We start from the raw sequence: 24,730 nt of genomic DNA, 5'->3' as shown, positions 1-24,730 counted from the left end.
TGTTCAGCAAAGTAAGATTTACAAATAAGTCAACATGACGGAAATGGTCAGTTGACCCCTTTAGGAGTTATTGCCCTTTATAGTCAATTTTTAACCATTTTTCGTAAATCTTAGTAATCTTTTACAAAAATCTTCTCCTCTGAAACTACTGGGCCAAATACTTCCAAACTTTAACTGAATGTTCCTTAGGATATCTTGTTTGTAAATTGTATCCGAAGTTGTGATCTATCAACAAACATGGTCGCCATTGCTAAAAATAGAACATAGGGGTCAAATGCAGTTTTTGGCTTATAACTCAAAAACCAAAACATTTAGAGCAAATCTGACATGGGATAATATTGTTTATCAGGTCAAGATCTATCTGCCCTGAAATTTTCAGATGAATCAGACAACCTGTTGTTGGGTTACTGCCCCTGAATTGGTAATTTTAAAGAAATTTTGCTGTTTTTGGTTATTATCTTGAATATTATTATAGATAGAGATAAACTGTAAACAGCAATAATGTTCAGCAAAGTAAGATTTACAAATAAGTCAACATGACGGAAATGGTCAGTTGACCCCCTTAGGAGTTATTGCCCTTTATAGTCAATTTTTAACCATTTTTCGTAAATCTTAGTAATCTTTTACAAAAATCTTCTCTTCTGAAACTACTGGGCCAAATACTTCCAAACTTTAACTGAATGTTCCTTAGGGTATCTAGTTTGTAAATTGTATCCGAAGTTATGATCTATCAACAAACATGGTCGCCATTGCTAAAAATAGAACATAGGGGTCAAATGCAGTTTTTGGCTTATAACTCAAAAACCAAAGCATTTAGAGCAAATCTGACGTGGGTAATATTGTTTATCAGGTCAAGATCTATCTGCCCTGAAATTTTCAGATGAATCAGACAACCTGTTGTTGGGTTGCTGCCCCTGAATTGATAATTTTAAGGAAATTTTGCTGTTTTTGTTTATTATCTTGAATATAATTATAGATAGAAATAAACTGTAAACAGCAATAATGTTCAGCAAAGTAAGATCTTCAATTAAGTCAATTTGACCAAAATTGTCAATTGACCCCTTATTGCCCTTTAAAGACTTTTTTCACAATTTGTTCATCATGTTGACTTACTTTAAAAAATCTTCTCCTTTGAAACTGCTGTATCAATTTCAGCCAAACTTATGCTAAATGAGTTTCAGAGTATCTAGTATAAATTTTATATTTTATTTCCTTGTATGTCAAGAAACATAGCTCCTATGGCTAAAATAGAACATAGGAGAAAATGATTATTTTTTTTGGCTTTTGAAGAAAATAGGACGATCCAAAAAACATTTAAATAAATTGAAAAGCCAAAATAATCATTGATGAGAGATTTAACCAAAAGAATTAAGGTGAGCGATTCAGGCTCTTGAGAGCCTCTTGTTAAAGATCTTATTCCAAGTTTCTCCTCCAACATTTATCTAAATTTTTAGTGAAGGAATGGTAAAAGGAAAATTAGAAGAAGAAAAAAACAAAAAACAACGAAAGTTAAAAAAAACCAACAGACCAAATTTTCTCACCCAAAAAGGTCTTGTCAATGGTTGCTGAACATGGAATAAAATTACCAAATTACACAGAGTGAAAATTGGCCATTCAAAGTTTGTGTTTTTGTTTAAATGGGAAAACATGAAATACAAAATACATTGTTGAAAGTTGCTTAGAATCTAAGAGTATTTTTGTTATTATCATCTTATTAGTTATGATTTTAAATCAGATATAATTTACCTTTAGTTTGCTTATTTCCCTATTATACCATTGCATTTTGAATGGTTACTTCTTATGTTTGCATATATTGAAGAGGCATTAGCCATTTTTGCATTCAATAGTAAGAAAAAGCCATTTACATGTATATATATACCATGAGCAGTTACCGGTAGGTCTATCATATGGTATAGTTGTAGTCTGAAGAATAATAATGAAAAACTTTCTGTTTAATGTTTATCAAAGTCAATATTAGAAACAGAGGTATTTGGGGTGCTGTTTCAAACTTGTTTCACATATACAAAATTTGTTTTCTTTTACTAAATGTCAGCCACCAATTGTTGTCATCTAAGTACTGTCTATGATTAAGAGACAGTTTAACTTACTTCAAACATAAACACTACTTTTAACACTGTTTTCATTTATCCATTGTTATCATCAATCTACAGTTTGTTAACGTTGTTTTATTGTTAAGTAATATGTTGCTATATCGAGTTGAGATTACACAATCCATAGGTGGATCAAAAAGGGGGGGAGGGGCTGGGGGGCTAGGCCCCCCTTTTTAGTTGGAAAAATTTGGTTGATTATATGGGGAATCATTGAAGCATGACTGGAGTGCCCCCCCCCCCCCCCCCCTTTAGGTCAGTCAGCGGGGCCCCACTTAGGAAAAGTTCTGCATCCGCCCCTGCAATCCAAGGAAATAGACGTTTTTTACTGTCAGTCCATACATTGAGGTTACCTATCCATCACATTGGTGTCTTGACCAGATGATATAAACCTATTTGACAGACATACACAGCTACTTTTGCATAGGTACTATTTCTGTACTAAAAATTTGTAGTACTGGAAATCTAATTTTAATATTCAGTACTATTTTGTTACTCTAAAATTATTGTAATATTTAGGTACCTGTATTTTACAGTACTTTATTTGTACTTGAAATTTAGGTACTACAGATTTTTGGTTACTACTGTTACATTTTCATATTTTTGAAAGTTTTTCTTTTTCAAATCTCTTAAAAGTTATGATTTTCAAACATGGAATATTTTATTATTTCTGTACCAAAATATTTAGTACAAATCAAGTACTGTAAAATACAAGTACCTAAATATTACAATAGTTTTAAAGTAAAGAAATAGTACTAAATATTAAAAGTAAATTTCCAGTACTGCATTTTTTTAGTACAGAAATAGTACCTATGCAAAAGTAGCTGTGTATACAAGCTTTATAAAAATCTTTCTGATATCAGTATGACAATTTAGAGGTGTCTAAAGATGTATTCTCTGCCTTTTTGTCATTTCTGTTTTGAAGATATTGTTTTATTTTGTATTCATGCTTGAAGAATATCAGTAGACATATGTTCTTTAATATAAGGTCCCACATTATATACCTTATTTAATATGCTTAATACATTGTCTTTATTAAATACAATAATCAGTCAATATAAAACTTTTCACCCACCTGAACATAGAAGTAATAGTCATCATTATAACAATACAAATTGTAATCGCGTTTCCAAGTTTCAAAAATTGTTATTTTATTTTTTGAAACTTGAATACCCGTAGGTTAGAAGTGATTATAAATTTTTTTTTACTTAGTTTTGAAAATTGACAAAAGATGCTTTGATAACACTCTGTTGCCTTCTTTGGAAGTTAATTCTTATAGCACTTACTATTCAAATCCTTGCTTAGTTCAAGTTTTACTTGAGATCTATCTTCATTGACATTACAAATAAGTGCTAATGAAAACTTTACATGAAGGTATGTCCCTTTAGTGATACTGTGTAAAAAGCAGTTGAGTGCCATATTTGATGGATTATACTAAATTCATGTAAAAGCTTTACTATAATTACATGTTATGTGTAGGTCTGAAAACAAATGCCCATAGAAAACTTTGTATGGGAGTTTTTAAGAAACATGTGTGGAATTTTCTTGTAAGCATTGAAATTTGTTATTGCAAAATAAAGAAAACGTAAAAAATCAAAAGTATAATCTTGAGTGACAGATAAATAATTTTTCAGAGGTTTTGTCATTTTGAAACATTGAAAATGTGAAAAATCTGTAAATGCACTGCCATTTTCACTAACTTATTGTTTTGTATGAATCCATTTTATTACATAAGCATTACCCTTGAAGGAAACAAAAACATGCCTATGATTTGTTATAATTTGATATCATCATTAAAAATGGTCGCCATATCATTTAAGTAAGAATTCAAATGAGGGTCTGGACAGGGTACACAGAATAGAAAATAATGGAAAAAAGAGTTAAAACAATGGTTTAAAAAAATAAAGAATAGAGACAAATGGACCAAAATTATGATGAAAAGAGCATACTTTGCTCATTGTTGAAGGCCGTACGGTGACCTATAGTTGTAAATGTCTTTGTCATTTTGGTCTCTTGTGGACAGTTGTCTCATTGGCAATCATACCACATCTTCTTTTTTTATATTTGGTGCTAAAATATATTAAAAGACAAAGGATGATTAGCAAAATAAATAAAACATAAAGGAACATGGCCAAATTTTTGTTAAAATACAAAAATGAAGACCCTTCTCCATCTAGACCCTCATACATAAACACTTTAACAGTGAAAGAAAAATGAAGACATCACCAGGATCACTGTATTTAATTCTATCCTTTTTAGTCTATGATGCTACTTTTTGGGTGAAGTAGTCATTATAAATAATACATTTTGTACCACCATTTATATGAGGCATTTTATTGTATAATTAAATCTGGTGCAATATTCATATTTGATTTGTGTATTATTCATGTTAATTGATTCAGCATACTTGTAAAAGGTCACAAACAACATGAACAATATTGTTACTGTTATTGTACAGTTCATCCTTGATTTTAATAAAGTGATAGCAATAGTTTTCTTGTTTTTCTCCAAAAAATGTTGTAAAAATTTTACTAATTCATACAAATTTTCTAGTCTTTTTTGTACAGACATTATTGCCTTCTGCTGCTAAATTAAAAATATGAAAAATGAAATCTTAAGATTAATCCAGCTACTCATGCACTGATGTATGTGCCTGTCTTATGATAGTATCTTTGTCTGTGGTTGTAATATGTCACATCTTGATATCATTTGGCATTTGTTGAATAAGGCATAGATGGTAGATTTATCATAGAAAAATATTCAACTGTTTGTCACTGAGACAATTAAGAGTTTCACAAAATGTATAGACATGCTTTTATTGTACACCTGACCATATGTATACAGTTGTATTAGGATTGACACATCTCATTTTCATGTAGACTATTTGGCCCTGACCTCTCAATCATGGTCTATTAAAGTTGAAATTTTTGCATAGTTTATAATTACATGTATAAGTTAGTGATAAGGTCATTTTATGGGGAAATACTAGTGGTAGGTCAATGATGTTTGGTATGTAGTTGTATTATTGTAGCATTGACACATATCATTTCAATGGATATTATTTGCCCCCTCCCCTTTTCAGTCATGATCAGTCATGGTCTATATACTTTGGAACTTTTGCTTAGTTTACATAGATAAAGGAAGATGTGGTGTGAGTGCCAATGTTTGAGTATTTGAATAGGTAGTTTTAATAGGAACCACTTACAATAGGTCAATGATATTTGGTATGCAGTTGTTTAAACAATCACACATTTCCATGGAGATTGTTTGGCCTTGTACCTTCAGTCATGGTTCAATAACTTCAAATATTTTAAATAACTTACATGTTAAAGCATTGCTATTTTAATTTCAACAATTGCATTCATTATCAAAGTAACAAAATAGCAAAAAATATCTCTGTGTTAACAGTTTTGTATTATTGGTTGGTTGTCTCATTCTCCCAAACATTTTATTTATTGTAACAGAAGTTGAAAAATTATAATACAACTAACTTGTCATAGAAAGAAAACATACAGACAGATGTTCATTAAGCCAATACAATATTTTGTGAAAATCTTTGTGATATAACATGTTTTTCCTAACAATTCAAATTACATTGAAGTAATCAAATGTTGATGCAGAAATGTCATTTTGTCATTTGGAGGATCTCAGTCAGTTTTGTTATCAAAATTGTTATGCAATCTACCTGATTTGTTAAATTTTCTTTCCAATCAGGCAAAGGAAACTCTAGGTCCAAAAATCAATTGTCACAACAATAAAATTTTTGTTTTGGTGACCTTGAATTTTGACCTGTTGAACTCAAAATCATTAGGCTTTTCCTCCTTTCCTTTGTTTTTATCTGTAAACGTTTCAATTCAAATGTAGGTCATTACATGCCTATTAATTTGAGGGTCCATAGGTCATTGTTCAAGGTCACATTTACTAAAAATAGAATATTGTTAATATGGTTTCCAGATTGCTTCTCGAGTGCTTGATCGAAATGAAACTTACCAATGAATGGTATGAAAACACATACTGATTTTTGAGTCAACAGGAAACAGATCAAGGTCACTGTTACAGTCATAAAGAGACTGGAGCTCTTGTAAAAAATCGTTACCAATACTTGATAGGGATTGATCATAACAGATAGAAGATGTCAAGAAGACGATGATAGCTATATAGATTTTGAACTCCATATAAGATATAGGGAATTGGAAGACACCTATCAAAGTTGGGTTCAATAGATTATTTGCAAAAGGTTATAAGAGTGTTCCTTTAGTTTCCTTATAAAATGAGGTGGTGTGGTATGATTTGAGTGCCTGATCAGATATCATTTTATACGTTTTAGTGAACGGATGTAACACAATTGTGTTTCATATCATTAATTATTATTATTATTACTGGAGTATTAATTAGGAAATTCATTAAAAAGGAATTGATTACAGCATAACCGAACATTCAATGAAATGTACTCTTTGGACACTAAATAACGATCTGTACGAATATTACAAACATATAACCTGCAGCCAATAAATGACCATGTATACTGTGAAATAACATGTATCCTGCGGGTTAATTGTATAGGTTGACAATTAACTACAGACTAGAATTATTCAACACCCAGACTAATACGTAACCGGCCATCAGCTATGGGCCGATGTTTATGGACCACTGGACTATATAAGATCCAGCTTTGGACTTGGACAGGGGGACAGATTGGTACAAGAGATTGGTACCGGAGATTCCGCCAAGGTCTCCCCCACCTCGTGGGTAGGCTGGAACTCATGCGCTTATTATCCGAAGTACTCTAACATGAACGAACAGTTATATCACTATACGATCACGTGCCCGTGTGAGATATTGACCATTCGAACAATTTAACTTTAAAGACAGTTTGTGAACATTCGAAAACATTTGAACTTTAGAATCTTTCTTGAATTTGTAATTACATAATAAAATATATTTATCCTATTAATGACTTCGTCACACGGAGAGATGGATGGCTGATATTGGAAAAGGGAAATAGATAGATTTTGAAGTCAAAAAGTCAACGTTCAAGGTCATTTTTACTTTAAACAGAAGATTTTGAGTGGAGGGAATCCAGATGGTAACTAAAATTCCCCTTGCTTGATTAAAACGAAAGATCGTGATAGCTATCGATTCTAGAGTCAATGGAAGATACTAGTTTGAGGAAATAGTTTTAGGTCAAAGATCAAGGTCATTGTAACGTTACTTAATGTAGTTTCCTTAATAAACAATTGTACTTTATTACTGGTTTCCTGCTTGTTTCTTGAGTTTTCCTGGCATGATGGAAAGAAATTTATACAGATAGACGATACATGATACAGAAAGACGCTTGATTGGTTTTTGGAATCAATAGGACAAAGTTCAATTATGTCATTCTTACTTGTAATAGAACCATTAATGGGAAAAATTCAGATGTTTATTTAGTTCACCTTGCTTATTAAATTGGAATGGGGCTTCTGCAGATGGAAGCTCAGTATAATGAAGATGGTGATAGCTTTCTAATTTAGAGTTAATGAAAATATATAGGGAATTTGAAAACGTCTTTCAACTTTAGAGGTCAATAGTGACAAAGTTCAAGGTCACTGTTACTGTTGCAAGTTTCTAAAATATATCCTGATGTTAGCTTAGTTTCCCCTGCTGGATTGGAATAGAAGGCTTATGGAAGAAGGTGATAACTATCGATTTTTTTAGTCAATGTCTATGGGAGATGCGTTTAAAGACGTCTCTCTGTGGCGGATCCAAGGGGTCTGGGGTTGGAACACCCTTTTTTTACGATTAATGCATTTGAATGGGGACATATAGTTGGAACCTCCTCCCTCTTTTATCCTGGGTTACCCCCCCTTTTCAAAATGGCTGGCCCCTGTCTCTTACTCTGGGGGCTAACCACGGGGGGGGGGGGGGGTCTCAACATGGGATTTTGGGTACAGGTGTGCAGCTGGGATTTTAAAAACACCCCCATTCATATATTGAATAATTGTGAAATCCCTACCAATACATATATTTCACAGCGAAATCATAACCCATTCATATATTTATCAGCTCAAATAGTACCTATATGCATATACAATCGGTCAATTACTACCTATTGATATATTTCCCCGGTAAAATTGCACCCCATTGATATATTTGACGGATCAAAAAAGGGACCCATTCCAGCGGCACATATGTATATACCTTTATATAGGAAGAGACCCCCCCCGTGGGGCTAACCAATTCGAAATGTACAGGTAGACGCTATATAAAAGGAAAGATATGCTTGCTGATTATTTTGTCAATAGGACAAAGTCCAAGATCGCTGTTTCTTACAAGATAGAAATCATTGGGAAAATAGTTACCAGATAGTAATCAGATTCCATTACCTGATTTAAAGGAAACATGTACAGATGGAAGATACAGAAAAAAAAGTGTGATAACTATATAAATCGATCTGGGACTCAATAGGCAAGAAGTAAGAGTCAAAGCCCCTTTACTGAAAATGGTGCTTTTTGGGAAACGTTAGTTTCCTCCAAATGTAGAAATGTAACTTATTCTTTATTTGATTTTATTTTCACAACATATAGATTGGTTATCCATTCGTTCGATGTGTTTGAGGTTTTGATTTTGCCATTTGATAAGGAACTTTCCTTTTTGAATTTTCCTCGGAGTTCAGTATTTTCGGGATTTTGGTTTTTAGCTTAAAGGAAACACCGGCTAAGGTTTTTGACTTGGGCTTTTTCTGTAAAGTGAGTTTTTTTTTGTAAAAAGTATAGGTAACAAAACGTTACCCCACCCCCTTGTGGGAAAAATTTGATTTATGATATAGAGAAACACTGAAACATGACTGGAGAGTTTCCCTTCTCAGGCCAGCAGTCAATGCCCTTCCCCCTTTATGATTTTATTTTTTGTTCAATCATTTATTAAAGTAAAATAGTGAAATAATAATTCGCTTGTAGCAGCAAGTATGGTTCAATTTTGTCAAATTAAAGTAAGAAACATTGATGATGAATTATTCACTTGCAAGTGAAAACTCGACCTCATTGAATCCATATTCATGTGAACTTCAGTTAAACCCGCTTAGCTAGAGATGGAAAACGCATGAATCGTGCATGATCAGTTATTTAAAGGAAAAGAATGTCAACATCAAAAGTGAAACAAAGGTATATCATTTGATTGACAGATTCGATCCACTAAAAAATCATTCTTATACAGGTAAAAACGATGATTAATATATATTTTTAATCTACAATATAAAATCAAATAGACCTAGAAATATCCAATTGCACGATTTCACCTAATCTATTTATATTTATGTTTATGTCCCTTAATTATATTGGCATTGCCGGGAGGTTTACGGTTGTCAACTCGATAGTTAATTAGATTAGGCTAAAATACACATGAAACAAAGCTACATATTACCGAGACCATGCATGCCCTGTAAATTGTTTTTTTTTAGACTTAATTATTTGGATAAATGTTTTACATATGAGAATTTGAATTTGTCTTGGTAGTCCTGGCCCTGTAGGAGCAGGTGCTGTCATCTTTCCATCAAATAATCAACCACAAATTGAAATTAGTAAAGCTGTATCCAAAAAAGGATCAATACTACTAGGAGAACTGATCGCCATTAAACTTGTTGTTGACCACTTTTTAATATCAGAAAACAGACAAAACACAGACTCAATTACACTTTTTTTCAGATAGTCAGACCTCAATTGGAATTTTAACTTTAAACTGGAAATCAGAGAATTACATCAAAGTCATAAGAGAAATTAAGAAAAACATGAAAGTATTAAAGATGAATGGAATTCCATTAAATTTTGAATGGACACCTGGTCATGCTGATATCCAAGGAAATGACATTGCTGATTCACTGGCCAAAAAAGGAGCTAAAGAAGCTGAAAAAATAGAAGAACCATCAGAAGTAACCAGGCAGGATATAAAACGTGCAGCAAGAGAAAGTGTTTTAAGAAAATGGCAAAACCAATGGGAATCAAGTCAACGTGGCAGAAATTATTACAACTATCATCAAAAAGTCTGTCAGAAAATACCAAAAGATTTACCATCCAAATGGTCGTTTTCAATTACTTCTAGTTTGAGAACAGGTTATTGTGATCTAAATGATTATAAATCCAAAATTATACCATCATCATACAACAACTGTTCCTGTGGAGAGCCAGAAACTGTAGAACACTACCTTTTACATTGTTCTAACTATGAGGAGGCTAGAGAGAGGATGAGAACATCTATTTACTTCATTACAGGAAATATACACATGGATTTAGACACCTTATTAGGAATCGATGAAGAAGAAATTAATAGAGACAATCGAAATGAGATATTGTGCCATCTGGAAAATTATTTAAAGGAGTCTGGTAGATTCAAAAACACTATACAGCAAAAAACACTATAAATCTATATCAAAATTAAGTCAAAATTTTTTAAGCAGCAGCCACAATTTCAATTAAGTACATGAGTGAACATTACATATGTGAAGAAACTACAAAAGAGGAAACGTACACAAGTGTTTACAGTGTCATTTGGGACACTTACTAAAGACTAAAATCGCTGAACATGAATTTGCAGCTAGTGCCCCTTTCAATTTAAAAAAGTACATCTTTATAGAAAATGTAGATAATACACACACAAAAATTGAAATGTTTAAATTCTTTATTTATATTTTGTCTATTTTAGTCTGTTCTTTATTGATGGCCATTATTCTCTTTTCTGTATCTTTAAACCCATCTAGACTCTCTTACACAGTGTTAATTTGTATAATGTACATTAATTCTTTTTGAATTTTATCGTTTTAGGTCATCAGGAATTATTAGATACTATTGTGTTGCATAAACTATAAACAACGTACTTCTGTACTCTTAACATTTACCTTTCGTTTCGGGTCTCACTAATTAGCGACAACAAGCGTCAAGAAGCGACAACAAGCGACAAGAAGCGACAACAAGAATTATTTTAGCGACAACAAGCGACAAGAAGACTATTTAGCGACAAGAAAACATTTTTTTTTATTAGATATAAAGAAATTTGTATTTAATGTTGTTTTTTTTTAAATATACGAGCAGTTATGTCTAATTAAAATGTTGGACACACATTTGATTCATTTCTCATGTTTCTTGTGCTATCTAAATTAGGAAAGTCATGCATACTGTCTATATCAATAACAGATATATTGTGGCTAGCTTTAACTAGCGGCACAAAGTGATCTGGAGTCCATATCGGACTGCGCCCATGACCAGAATTTTCCGAAGAAACTATATGGTGTATTACACATAATAGATGATAAAATATTATGTAAATAATGTTTCATTTTTTTCTATCAATTTTAACTTTCTCGTCGCTAAAATTATTTTCTTTTGCACATTCTTTTAATATTTATTGCAATAATTAATTTTAATTAAAAACAATATGTTTTCTTGTCGCTAAATAGTTTCTTGTCGCTTGTTGTCGCTAAAAAAATTCTTGTTGTCGCTTCTTGTCGCTTGTTGTCGCTAAAATTCTTGTTGTCGCTAATTAGTGAGACCGTTCGTTTCACTTATTTTATTTGACCGATTTTGTATTTTGTATTGACTAGAGCATGTTAACTTCCGGTTATCAATGTTTATGTTTTCCTGCAAATAAAGCAAGTATTTTAAACTATTGCAACGAATTGCACCAGTTTAACATGCTAAATTATTTGCATTTTATAAGCTAGTCTTATGCATTGTCTTTATAGGTTGCAAATATGACACGGGTCGTATCAAGGTTGAAATGTTGGGGTCATGCGTCCAAAGGTCACAGCCAAGAAATAAGATCAAGGTCGTTTACACCAGGGTTCAATAGTCGGCGGAGAATCGCCATACTTCCCCAAAGTCAAGAGAACCAATGTGATATTCTAAAGTAGCATTTTAACAGGTAAGACGGTCTAATTCATCATTTTAAATGGGTGACAAATTATGGATAAAAACGTTTCCATAGAAACATGTTGTTGATTTTGATTATGTCACGTATGACACAATGGGATTGACATGTATGTCTGGGATCGAATCAGACAATTTCAGTGCATTGTATGTTCAGTTTGAAGTAATAAACCGTAATGACATGAATGCTACTTGTTTTTTTAGTAAAAATTATTCATAACATGAAAATGAAAGTTGAGGAAAAATAAAAGGGGTAGGAATTTTACAGACATGCATGACACATCTGAGTGATTGATACAGTTTCATTGAAATTGAATGTTTGGATCCAGCCCATTGTCAGTATTGATATGAGTTCAACAAAAAGTCAATGAATGATATATATTTCAATATTAAATAGTCAATAAGACTAACTTTACTACCCTTCAAGGGGTACTTCCCATTGCCAAGTAAATATAACGGCCATACACAAGCTGCACATGAGGGATTTTCCTGTAGCTTCATCAGTAGGGCAGGGTTTGCTATGCCAGCAGTTCACTGGTGCAGTGATTCATTTTGGGAGGCAAATCATGCTCTCTTATATCAAAAGTGTTGGCCAATAAAAAAACATGACTGAAAAAAAAGGTTACTAAGCCGGGGGATATAATGTTGATATCAAAATACATCATTATGGTATTACTACAATCTAACGTTTAACTGAGGTTCTAGCAAAGGATGACCAGTTCATGCTCCACTAGTGGAACTTGTCTTGCAATAAAAAAAAATTCGTAAGGGTTCCACGGAACCCAGTGTCTCGCCTACTTTTGCTGTTAATCGCAGACTCAACAAAAATGAGGAAAAACATCAATAAAAATTTCCCTCTCGATAGTGTCTTTTGATTGAAAGAAGCTTCAAAGTTTGGTAAAAAAATCCAGGATAGTTTATGAATCTAATAAATGTTTTATAAACTTTAACTGCAGACTGTATGTAATGTTAACTGGAAGAAAAACTAAGTCCATTTATAAGTAAAATACGGAAAAAGTTAATTTTTTTTTTACAAAATTTACTTCTGAATAATATCTTATGATCAGAAACAAGCTTTTGTCTAAGTTTTGGTAGAAATCCAGGATAGTTTAAGAACATTATAAAAATTTTAAAAACTTAAACCACAGAGTGAATGTTTTGTTTCTGGCAAAAAAACTAAGTCCATTTATAAGTAAAATACAGAAAAGTGGAAATTTATTTTTACAAAATTTTCTTCTTGATACTATCTTATGATCATAAACAAGCTTCTGTCCAAGTTTGGTTCAAATCAAGGATAGTTTATGAAAGTTATTAAAATTTTAAAAACTTTAACCACAGAGTGAATGTAATGTTTCCTCGCAGAAAAACTAAGTCCATTTATAAGTAAAATACAGAAAAAATGGAATTTTATTTTTACAAAATTTACTTCTGGATACTTTCTTATGATCATAAACAAGCTTCTGTCCAAGTTTGGTAGAAATTCAGTATAGTTTGAGAAAGTTATTAAAATTTCAAAAACTTTAACCACAGAGTGAATATTTGTGGACGCCGACGACGACGGAATGTAGGATCGCTTAGTCTCGCTTTTTCGACTAAAGTCGAAGGCTCGACAATTAGGTGATAAATTCAATCTGTATTGTAAAAGAGGGACGAAAGATACCAAAGGGACAGTCAAACTCATAAATCTAAAACAAACTGACAACGCCATGGCTAAAAATGAAAAAAGACAAACAAACAACAGCACACATGACACAACATAGAAAACTAAAGAATAAACAACACGAACCCCACCAAAAAACTAGGGGTGATATCAGGTGCTCCGGAAGGGTAAGCAGATTCTGCTCCACATGTAACAATTGTGGTAAAGAAGGCCAGTGTATAGCGGAAAAACTTAATATATATTCCAACAACAATTTCATTCATCATGTTCATAAGAAAGAAAGGAATATAAGCAAAAAAATACAAAAATAGGTCAGATATTTCTTTTTCACACTGAAAGCATAAAATACATGAAGTGGGTCTCATTGGGGTCTAAGCGTGATGTGGGATTGCAGATTTTTAGTAAGCTTGATACGTAAAAGTAAAAATTTTGTGCTGTGAAAACAGGAAATGAAGTCCGGCGGAACATGGGAAATTACAAAAAAAATAGTATTGCTTGTATGTACATACATGACCAAGTGTAAGCGGGATACAGAAATCTGACAAAACAGTAAGTGGGATCCGGGATCAGAACCCCCAATGAGACCCCCATGTACATTTGTACAAGTCATTTTATGGTTGTTGATTTTCCTTTATACCATGATGTACACTGTTACAGTTCATTGCTGTTACATCAACAATAATCTCAAGTGGTAAACAATTCACTATGAATAGATATGAAGTGTAAATGTAAACTCTGCGATTTAAATGACAGCAACCCTTCAACAAAGGTTAACAAAAAATACATGTCTCAAGGTCATTACAGGACCTTCAACAATGAACAAATGGAGAACACACCCAAATCAAATTGTAGCTTCCTTAATTGAGTATTTTTTTATCCTCTTTTGTGTTTGAGAAAAAAACAAAGAAGATAGAGAGAAACTAAACAGGCTTACTGATCAACAAAACAGATTTCTGTTATACATGTAAATTTTATTGTGAGTTGTTTACAATGTTGGTGAGTGATTCAGGCCTCTAGTTTTTGTCCCCATGTGACATGTTGCATGGAACTTAGAAATTCTGTCTGTATGAGCTCTCATGTGTACAATGTACATCTTTTGCTAGATTTTTATGACATTTATATTATAAACATTGATCAACAATGTCTTGGAAAAGTTAGATAATCGGTGCTGATCGGCTATTTCTAAAATAACTATACCCCTTAGAAATATAAATGATATGGACAATTGCATAGTTAGCAATTATAGTTATTGCTATTTTGTTTTAAAACTATTTGATATATAATTTTTCAATTGTTAATATACATTGTATCTTATTTTAGCAAATGACTTCACATAAACACAGTGGTGAAAATACAGATATAGTAAAGTTTCTCAGCTGTGAAATTTGTGATAAAACTTTCAATAGACAAGCTACATTGATAAGACATACACAGACAGTTCATGGGCCAATGATAAACTGTGTCCATCCACAATGCAACTATGCGGCCCCACAGAGCTGCACCAATCAGCTTCAGCAACATATGGCAAGAGTTCATGATCTGCATTACTACAAAAGTGGCTCTATAGGTGTATCAAGAGAAGAAGAAATGTCTGACCCAAGAATGGTAGGTACAAATGTATCATATAAGATGTTTCAGCCATATGTGTCTGGATGAGGCTTACAGACAAAAAACAAATTGTTGTAAAACTGCAGAAAAATAGAAAAAAAATAAACAATAGAGAAAAATAGAAAAAAAATGATCATAGGTTGGTTAACTTAAATCTGGAATTTAAAGTACAATTAAACATTCCTTTCATAGACAGATAAAATAGACATACATGTATTACTGCTAATCTTTATTTATCGTCAGTATTTATATGATATACAAGACAAGCATGACAAGGTTCAAACATAATCTCTTGGTTGATTTCAAATCCAATAAAATAAATGCAATAATATAGCAATACATTGTCATACTTATCAAAACATACACACACTGTCACATGTATACAATAAAACATAGAAAGTAAATGCTTGTCAAGTATTTTCAGACAACTTTTTATCCTGCAATTCACCACTTTAATTTTCTTTTTTTCAGAGTGAGGAGGATAAAGAGAGAATTTGTTTTACATTGCGAGATTCAGTACTGAATCTGTGTAAAGAAAACTACAACAGTGCAATAGAAGTGGATGGACTTATCTGCATTTCTGTATTAAATTCAAAGGAACAACATGTAGTTAAGATTCATGATTTATTAACTGAAAAAGGACAGCTATTTACAAGTGTTAACACTTTAACCAATCAAAAAACAAGTACCAACCAACGTAAAACACGAGCAGACTTACACAATAATAAGACTAACAGTCAGGTTGATCCCAAGGTAGTTGTTTGGAATTCTGGGTCTCAAAGTAATAACCAGAGTGCCCCAAAACAACAGTCATCATCTTTATCTTCTAGTAGTAGTAGAAAAAAAGTTCCATCTCGTGTTACACCTGAAAATTCAGCAAGATTTCCATTTTTAGTACAAACTTTGCAAGAAAATCATAGAAATCGTGCTTCAAGTGCTAGTCCTACTCTATCATCAGTTAATCCAATTCCACAGCAAAGAGAGAGCTTGTTTGGGAACATGGCCCCAAGTCCATCAGGTATGGACAGTGAGAGGCCTGCATCTAGTCTTCTAAAAATATTGTCATCTCATAAACAAAAACAGACACAACAATCTGAACAAGAGAGTATCGAAAAGGTGGAACAAAATAATGTAAATGACACTGGTGAGCTGATGATGTCAGTGAAAGAGGAACCAGTAGAAGAGGAAATGAATGATCAAACGGCAACCAGTCATGACATGGGAGATAACTTTAAAGAACAAGCAATTGAGAAATCTGCTATTATCAATGTTAAGAATGAGCCTGTATGGAATGAATTAGATTATGGAGGAACTGCCAATACCTCTAATCTTGATTTTGGAGGGTGTACTGATAAAAATAACAAAGACAGCATGAATGAAGTTACATCTAGTCAGAATGAACCACCTCAAAGTAGTTCCAATTCTATATTGGCTAAGATTTTAAATGGAAAGGAAGAAACATATACAAAAAATCGTAAAGCAGCAGCCACCTCTGCACCAAAGTCAAAAACAGAACCCCAAACTCCTCAACAAACTACTGAAAAGAGTGATGACCCAGATAGTTCATTACTTTACCGTCTTCCTTTTGCAACATTCCAGGACCTTTTTCCGAGTGGTCCAGCCGGAGATATGCAGATGTCGCAACACTCTGATGTCAGCCAGTCATCTTCTGAAAGCAGGGGCCAATCAAAACAATCGAAACCATCAGGTTTTCAATTTGACACTATAATGAGGAAAATGTTAGAGGAAAAATCATCTGCTAGAGGGAAAAGACAACCACCAAGAAAAAAGAAAAAGACTGTAGTTTATGATGAATCGGCAGATTTCAGTAGTCAAGAGGAAGACTTTGATTCTCTAAATGAAAATAGTGACAAAGAAGATGATGTTTACACTCCGTCTGGAAAAGAATTAATGGCTGATATAGATGAAACAGAATTTACAATGTCACTACGTAGGAAACCACCAAAGAGAAAGATGAAGAATAGATCTGTTGCCGTCAAATCAACAACAAAAACTGCTAAGATGGCAAATCAAACTGCTAAGATGGCAGATCAAACTGCTAAGATGGCAGATCAAACCATGAAGACAGAAGCAATAATTGATGTTCAGGACATGGATGTGGATCAAAGTCACTATAGATATGCCTGTTATCACTGTCAATTACGGTTCAGTGATCGTGAAGACCGTGACAAACACGAAGAACAAAATTGCATTAATGAACTAATTCTTTGTGATGTTTGTAAAGGTTATTTTGCTAATACTACATCAAGAAACAAACATTTATTTGAAGTACATTCTGTTTTACCAGATGAACAAAAAGACGAAATTCAAGAGAGGCGGGAAGGGGCAATGGATGAATTTAAAACAATAGCACAAAATCCGTATGAATTTGAAACATTAAAGGACTGTGAAAGAAATGAGAACTCTGGCCTAACCATTGAAAGTGTTGGTTCAATAAGTCAGCCTCACTTTGATATGGAGGCGTCGTCTGTAGATACTCCCATGGTTACAGGTCTAGTTACAAAATTTATTGTACCATATTGTGTTCAAAATGAAAAGAACTTTATAAAATGTCCCTTGTGTATAAGTGTGTTCTCAGACACTAAAACAAAGGATGAACATCTCCGTTGGCGACATAGAATAGCCAATCAAATTGATAATGGTGATGGAACTGTATCTTGCCAAATGATTGAAAAGAAACCTTCTAAAACTCCACCAGTGTATGTAACATTTGAACAAAATCAAAACAATTAAATACCTAAATTTTTGATGGTACTGGTAGGTGACAGTCTGTACAAATTACTGTGGAAAAGACGTTCAAAACCACATGAACACGACTAATGAAAGGAATCAGATCAGTGGCGGATCCAGGGGGGGGGGGTTCCGGGGAAGCGCACCCCCCCTTTATTTTTGCCGATCAATGCATTTGTATCGGGACATATGTTTTGCACCCCCCCTTTGCCCTGGGTGCCCTGGGTTAGCACCCCCCCTTTCGAAAATTCCTGCATCCGCCCCTGCAGATTATAACAGTTGAAAACTGAATTATTATTGTTTTTGGGTAATGGTTGTCCAATGGTAGAAGTTACTGATATATCATGTATTAATATATATTGTATTATGTAATAATTTAAGAGTTTATCCATAAAACAATGTGAAAAGTTTACAATGGCATTATGCTAAAGGGAAGGTACTGTTAAATTCCTGCTATGAGTGGTTGAATCAAATGTCCTTTCTGTTTTTTAACATGTTTAAAACATGAAAATAATACTTTTTCTATCAGATGGTATCCCTATAAATCATGCACCTTTTCTTTCTACTTACACCATGTACACATAATACACTTTTAATGATATAGACCTTCTATGAAACTTTTTTTTTATGTGTTGACCTTTTTTTGTAATATTTATTTTATTTTTTGAAACTATTAATTCAGAGAGAATTAAGTGAATTTGTAATTTTTTGCCAATCTGAAAAAATGCAGAGCTGTATCCAAGTTGGTTTACATGGATCTGAGAATGCTATGTTTTTTGTTTTTTTTTTAAAAGCATTTCTAATGCGAAATGGATAATGCGATTTAGCCAATTCGAATTAAAAAAGAAGAGTGTGTTAACGCAATTAGCATATATATTCGATTTGGATAAATGTATGTGTTAAAGAGGCATTATTACATATTTTAAGTTTTCAGTTTAGTTTTGTCTAAAAGTGCATTATTCATGTATTATTGTTGATTAATTTTGTATCTTTGTTAGTTGATCAAAATTACAATTTAAAATGCACACTTCTTTTTCTTAATTTCAATTTTTGTATTGCCATAAAGGAGAAATGGCTGTTTATCCCATAAATTGTAAGCATTTAATGTTATGCAATTTAATGATATTTTTTTTTTATTTAATACTCCAGCCTTCCCCCCTAAAAAAGTTTAAAGATGATAAAAGGCTCTTTAAGATATTTTAGATATGACATCATTAACCAATAATTAGTGTATTTTACTTGTCAGAGGCATTAATTTTAGGACAAGTTTTTGATCAGATTCGACAGGCATTTTTTCTTCTAAAGGTTAAATTCCTAAAATAGTGTTTAGCATTATAAGAGTACATCCATTTAGAACATTTCATTCTCCATACTTGTAGTTCGGGAAATGTGGGTCAAAAAGTTGTAACAATTTAAAAAGGAAAATAAAAAAAAATCTTACCTATGGAAATTGATAACTTGGATTTGGCTTTAATAAGATTAGATGATTTCAGGTAACAAAATGAACTCTTTTTTAATTCTTGCGATTTTATAAACATGACAAAATATACCTTGGTCAATTTACATTATTATCTAAGTAAATTATCTCCCCCTTAATTTATCAAATTGTTAAATAAGTTATCTCCCCTGGCAATTTCACTTTTTTTCTTTCTTTTTTTATGCCCCATTTATGGGCATTATGTTTTCTGGTCTGTGCGTCCGTCCGTCCGTCTGTTCGTTCGTTCGTCCGTTCGTCCGTCTGTCCCATGTCAGGTTAAAGTTTTTGGTCGAGGTAGTTTTTGATGAAGTTGAAGTCCAATCAACTTGAAACTTAGTATATATGTTCTGTATGATATGATCTTTCTAATTTTAATTCCAAATTAGAGATTTAACCCCATTTTCACGGTCCACTGAACATAGAAAATGATAGTGCGGATGGGGCATCCGTGTACTGGGGACACATTCTTGTTTTTTTTAATATATGCAATTCCAGTCTCTGGTGCTTAATTTCTATCTATTTTGTTCACTTCTACAAGAATGCATAGTGATAGTAGGGATGTGAGATCAGCAACAGAAATTAAATATGTTAATCATGTTAATTGCTTTGTGGATATTTAGAATTCTCTGATCACTAGAATAAAAGAGAAAACAATGATAAAGTTTTGGTGAACTATTTGTCTAGATTATGTTCAGTGTTTCCCCTAGTCCATGTTTAATTAACCTGAAAGATATGGGTATTTGACAGAAAGTTTGGTGGTAATTAAATTTAAAGGATGGGTGCGTATATAGAGAAGATGAGAGTTTCAAATTTTAAATGAATGGGACAACAACTTATGCATAAGGTTCCTTTATTATAAATCTTCTAGCAAAGACACTGATGTAAATTTGTGCAATTATATCATTTTATGCATTCAACATGTTCAACATCACAATTATACTGATTTATGAAACATGCAACATATTTAAAAGTAAACGGCTCAAAAATTAATATTGTTTTTTTTTTCTAGAACAGTTTATATACAATGTATCAGGATTTGATTAATTTAATTATTTCTTTGTTAAATTGTACATTTTCATTTCTGATGTTTATTTTCTTTCAGTAAATAATTATAAGATATAAATATTTACAGTGATATTTGTTGGTTGTATATATGTTGAGATTATACTTATTTTTTTGTTGTAAATACGGTATATGTTAACTAATTTTTGTTAAAGAGATGTTCTAAATGTTCATAATAAAAGTTAATATTGTTAGTGGCTGTAGTGCTTCTTATAAACTGACTACATCAGTACCATAAATATTAAAATTGAGAATGGAAATGGAGAATGTGTCAAAGAGAAAACAACCCAACCAAAAAGCAAACCAGATGCTCCACAAGGGCGCAGCTTTATACGACCGCAGAGGTTGAACCCTGAACGGTTGGGGCAAGTATGGACACAACATTCAAGCTGGATTCAGCTCTAAAGTTGACACAGCATAGGTTTCGGACACAGAATGAATGTGGTCTTACTCTAATGAACTTAAAATATTTTTTTGCCTTTGAGCAATTCACTATGCTGTTGAATATTAATCCTCTCAAAAAAATGTTTGAAGAAATTTTCTTTTTATTTATGAAATCTGAAATGAGAAAAATTTAACCCCCCCCCCCCTTTCCCTTTTTCCAAAACTGATCTCAATTCAAATTTCAAAAAAAAAACGGGACTAAAAATTAAGAATCTACATACACAGTTAGATTTGGCATATCAAAGAACCCCAATTATTCAATTTTTGATGAAATCAAACAAAGTTTAATTTTGGACCCCGATTTGGACCAACTTGAAAACTGGGCCAATAATCAAAAATCTAAGTACATTTTTAGATTCAGCATATCAAAGGACCCCTAGGAATCAATTTTTGTTAAAATCAAACTTAGTTTAATTTTGGACCCTTTGGACCTTAATGTAGACCAATTTGAAAACGGGACCAAAAATTAAGAATCTACATACACAGTTAGATTCGGCATATCAAAGAACCCCAATTATTCAATTTTTGATGAAATCAAACAAAGTTCAATTTTGGACCCTTTGGGCCCCTTATTCCTAAACTGTTGGGACCAAAACTCCCAAAATCAAACCCAAGCTTCCTTTAGTGGTCATGAACCTTGTGTTTAAATTTCATAGATTTCTATTTACTTATACTAAAGTTATGGTGCGAAAACCAAGAATAATGCTTACTTGGGCCCCTTTTTGGCCCCTAATTCCTAAACTGTTCAGACCTCAACTCCCAAAATCAATCCCAACCTTCCTTTTGTGGTCATACACCTTGTGTCAAAATTTCATTGATTTCTATTAACTTATACTAAAGTTATTGTGCAAAAACCAAGAATAATGCTTATTTGGGCCCTTTTTTGGCTCCTAATTCCTAAACTGTTTGAACTAAAACTGCCAAAATCAATCCCAACCTTCCTTTTGTGGTCATAAACCTTGTGTAAAAATTTCATAGATTTCTATATACTTAAACTAAAGTTATAGTGCGAAAACCAAGAAAATGCTTATTTGGGCCCTTTTTGGCCCCTAATTCCTAAAAGGTAAGGACCAAAACTCCCAAAATCAATCCCAACCTTCCTTTTGTGGTCCTAAACCTTGTGTTAAAAATTCATAGATTTCTATTCACTTTTACAAAAGTTAGAGTGCGAAAACTAAAAGTATTCGGACGACGACACAGACGACAACGCCAACGTCATACCAATATACGACCAAAAATTTTTCAATTTTTGCGGTCATATAAAAACAAGGCCACCACAACTAGCCTACACAACTCAATGGCCTACTGAGCCTACATGGCAACTTTAAACAAAACGAGGCAATACAATTGAGTAGACAGTCCTTGAATTGAAGCCTCATTGGTGATGTTTGTTTTGTTAAAAAAAAAACCAATATTATTGGTTTTGATGGCTTAATTTTAACCAGACTTGACAGAGATGTCTCTACAAGGTACATACAGTGTACAGTTACTTGTGAACCTTTCCTTCATTCAACATACCTGGTTTGGCCTTTTCCGATTTTTAATTGGCTGAAAATAGAAAAGTTCTGAAGAATTTAAATGAATCAATTGAAATCAAACTTAACAGATATAATCCTGCAATTGTCCTTTACAAGTGTTATTATTTTGAAATGGATTGTAAATTTCAAAATTGCCAACAGTAGATGTCAAAGTTATAGATATTTGTTTTACCACTAAGGAGTAATAGCAGTGAGACAGGTCACCTTAGAGTCAGCATAATGTGTCTTAGGTAGATGGACGTCTTCCTGTTGGGGGGTTACCCTATAAACTACTACTTTCAAAATACCACTAAGCTTAATTGATAGTGCAAAGTTGGGTTCATATCCATATTGCATTAACATGTTCTTGTCCTAAACATGCGTTTAATTTGATTTAAAAAAGCAAGTGAAACAAGCTAAGTGTATTAAATGTCTGGGAACTAAGCTATTTTCACTACCTAAGGACATTACACAATTATGAAAACAAGAGTCCACATGCTGAAATGTCTCACCTTTTTTACTAACCATTGTTATAATGTAGATAGTCCTTTATATACATCTTAACTACAACTATATTATAAACTTAACATGATCCAAGAAAATGAGGTCAAGTTCATATAAACCAAACTAGTAATTCATGTACACATTAAAATCATTCAATACACTAAATACAGTTGACCTATTGATTCTAGTTTCTAAGAAACACTTAACCTAGAAAACTAAACCTTGACCAATAAACCATGAAAATAAGGGCAAGGTCAGACAGACATGTACAGCTTACAATCCTTCCATACAACAGATATAGTTGACCTATTTCTTATATTTTAAGAAAAACAGACCAAAACATAAACTTAACACTGAGCAATGAACTGTGAAAACGAGGTCATAGTCAAATAAAACTTGTCAGACTGACATGAACATCATAACATATTTCCATACACAAAATATAGTTGACCTAATGCATATATAGTATTAGAAAAAAAGACCAAAACTCAAAAACTTAACTTTGACCACTGAACCATGAAAATGAGATCAAGGTCAGATGACACCTGCCAGTTGGAAATGTACACCTTACAATCAATCAATACACAAAATATAGTAGACATATTGCATACAGTATAAGAAAATCAGACCAAAACACAAATTCATAACTGTAACCACTAAACCATGAAAATAAGGTACAGGTCAGATGAAACCTGCCAGTTGGACATATACACCTTCCATACATCAAACATCACTAGGCCTATTGCTTATAGTATCTCAGATAGGGTATTTTTGGTATGCACACTTCATAACATAAGGCATCTATATACAAAGTATGAAGCATCAAGGTTTTCCAGCTTCTAAAATATATAGCTTTAAAGAAGTTATAGCTAACACTGCAGCTGGATCACTATCCCTATGTCAAGCTTTCTGCAACAAAAGTAACAGACTCAACAATAAACTTAAACATTGACCAATGAACCATGAAAATGAGACCATTCTTATATGAACCCTGTAAGACGGACATGTACACCTTTCAAGAATTCTGTACATCTAATGTAGTTGACCTATTAATTAAAGTATACTGCTTGTATCATCTGTTTTGACCACTTCACTTTAACTTAACTTTGATCACTTATCCATGAAATGAGGTTAAGTTAAGGTGGACCCTACCTGCCTACAATATATAAAGCTTTCTACAAATAGTGTATACACATTGTAATCTCTATATCTGCTGGCATTGTACAACTTTCTTTGCAGATGAGACAACATAAATACTATAATATAAACACAATCTAATGACAGTCCTAAAATATGAATCAACAAGAATGTGTCCATAGTACACGGATGCCCCACTCCCACTATCATTTTCTATGTTCAGTGGACTGTGAAATTGGGGTCAAAACTTTAATTTGGAATTAAAATTAGAAAGATCATATCATAGGGAACATGTGTACTAAGTTTCAAGTTGATGTAACTTTAACTTCATCAAAAACTACCTTGACCAAAAACTTTAACCTGAACTTTGCACTATCATTTTCTATGTTCAGTGGACCATGAAATTGGGGTCAAAACTATAATTTGGCATTAAAATTAGAAAGATCATATCATGGGGAACATGTGTATTAAGTTTCAAGTTGATTGGACTTCAGCTTCATCAAAAACTACCTCGACCAAAAACTTTAACCGGACGGACGAACGGAGGCACAGACCAGAAAACATAA

The 24,730-nt window shown here is 32.7% G+C and overlaps 1 protein-coding gene across 1 annotated transcript; it reads left to right on the top strand.

The window, feature by feature from the left end:
• Positions 1-11,699: 11,699 nt before the first annotated feature.
• LOC143042096 (uncharacterized) lies at positions 11,700-20,756 on the top strand. The gene is made up of 3 exons (XM_076214343.1): positions 11,700-11,999; positions 14,985-15,269; positions 15,744-20,756. The coding sequence occupies exons 2-3, from the start codon at positions 14,988-14,990 to the stop codon at positions 18,024-18,026; spliced, it is 2,565 nt and encodes an 854-aa protein (XP_076070458.1). The 5' UTR covers positions 11,700-11,999; positions 14,985-14,987; the 3' UTR covers positions 18,027-20,756.
• The last annotated feature ends 3,974 nt before the right edge of the window (positions 20,757-24,730 follow it).

The sequence above is a fragment of the Mytilus galloprovincialis genome, chromosome 8 (genome assembly GCF_965363235.1).
Source record: "Mytilus galloprovincialis chromosome 8, xbMytGall1.hap1.1, whole genome shotgun sequence".
NCBI classification, from domain to species: Eukaryota; Metazoa; Mollusca; class Bivalvia; order Mytilida; family Mytilidae; genus Mytilus; species Mytilus galloprovincialis.
Note: the sequence above shows the minus strand (reverse complement) of the source record. Positions and strands in the feature narration are given on the sequence as shown.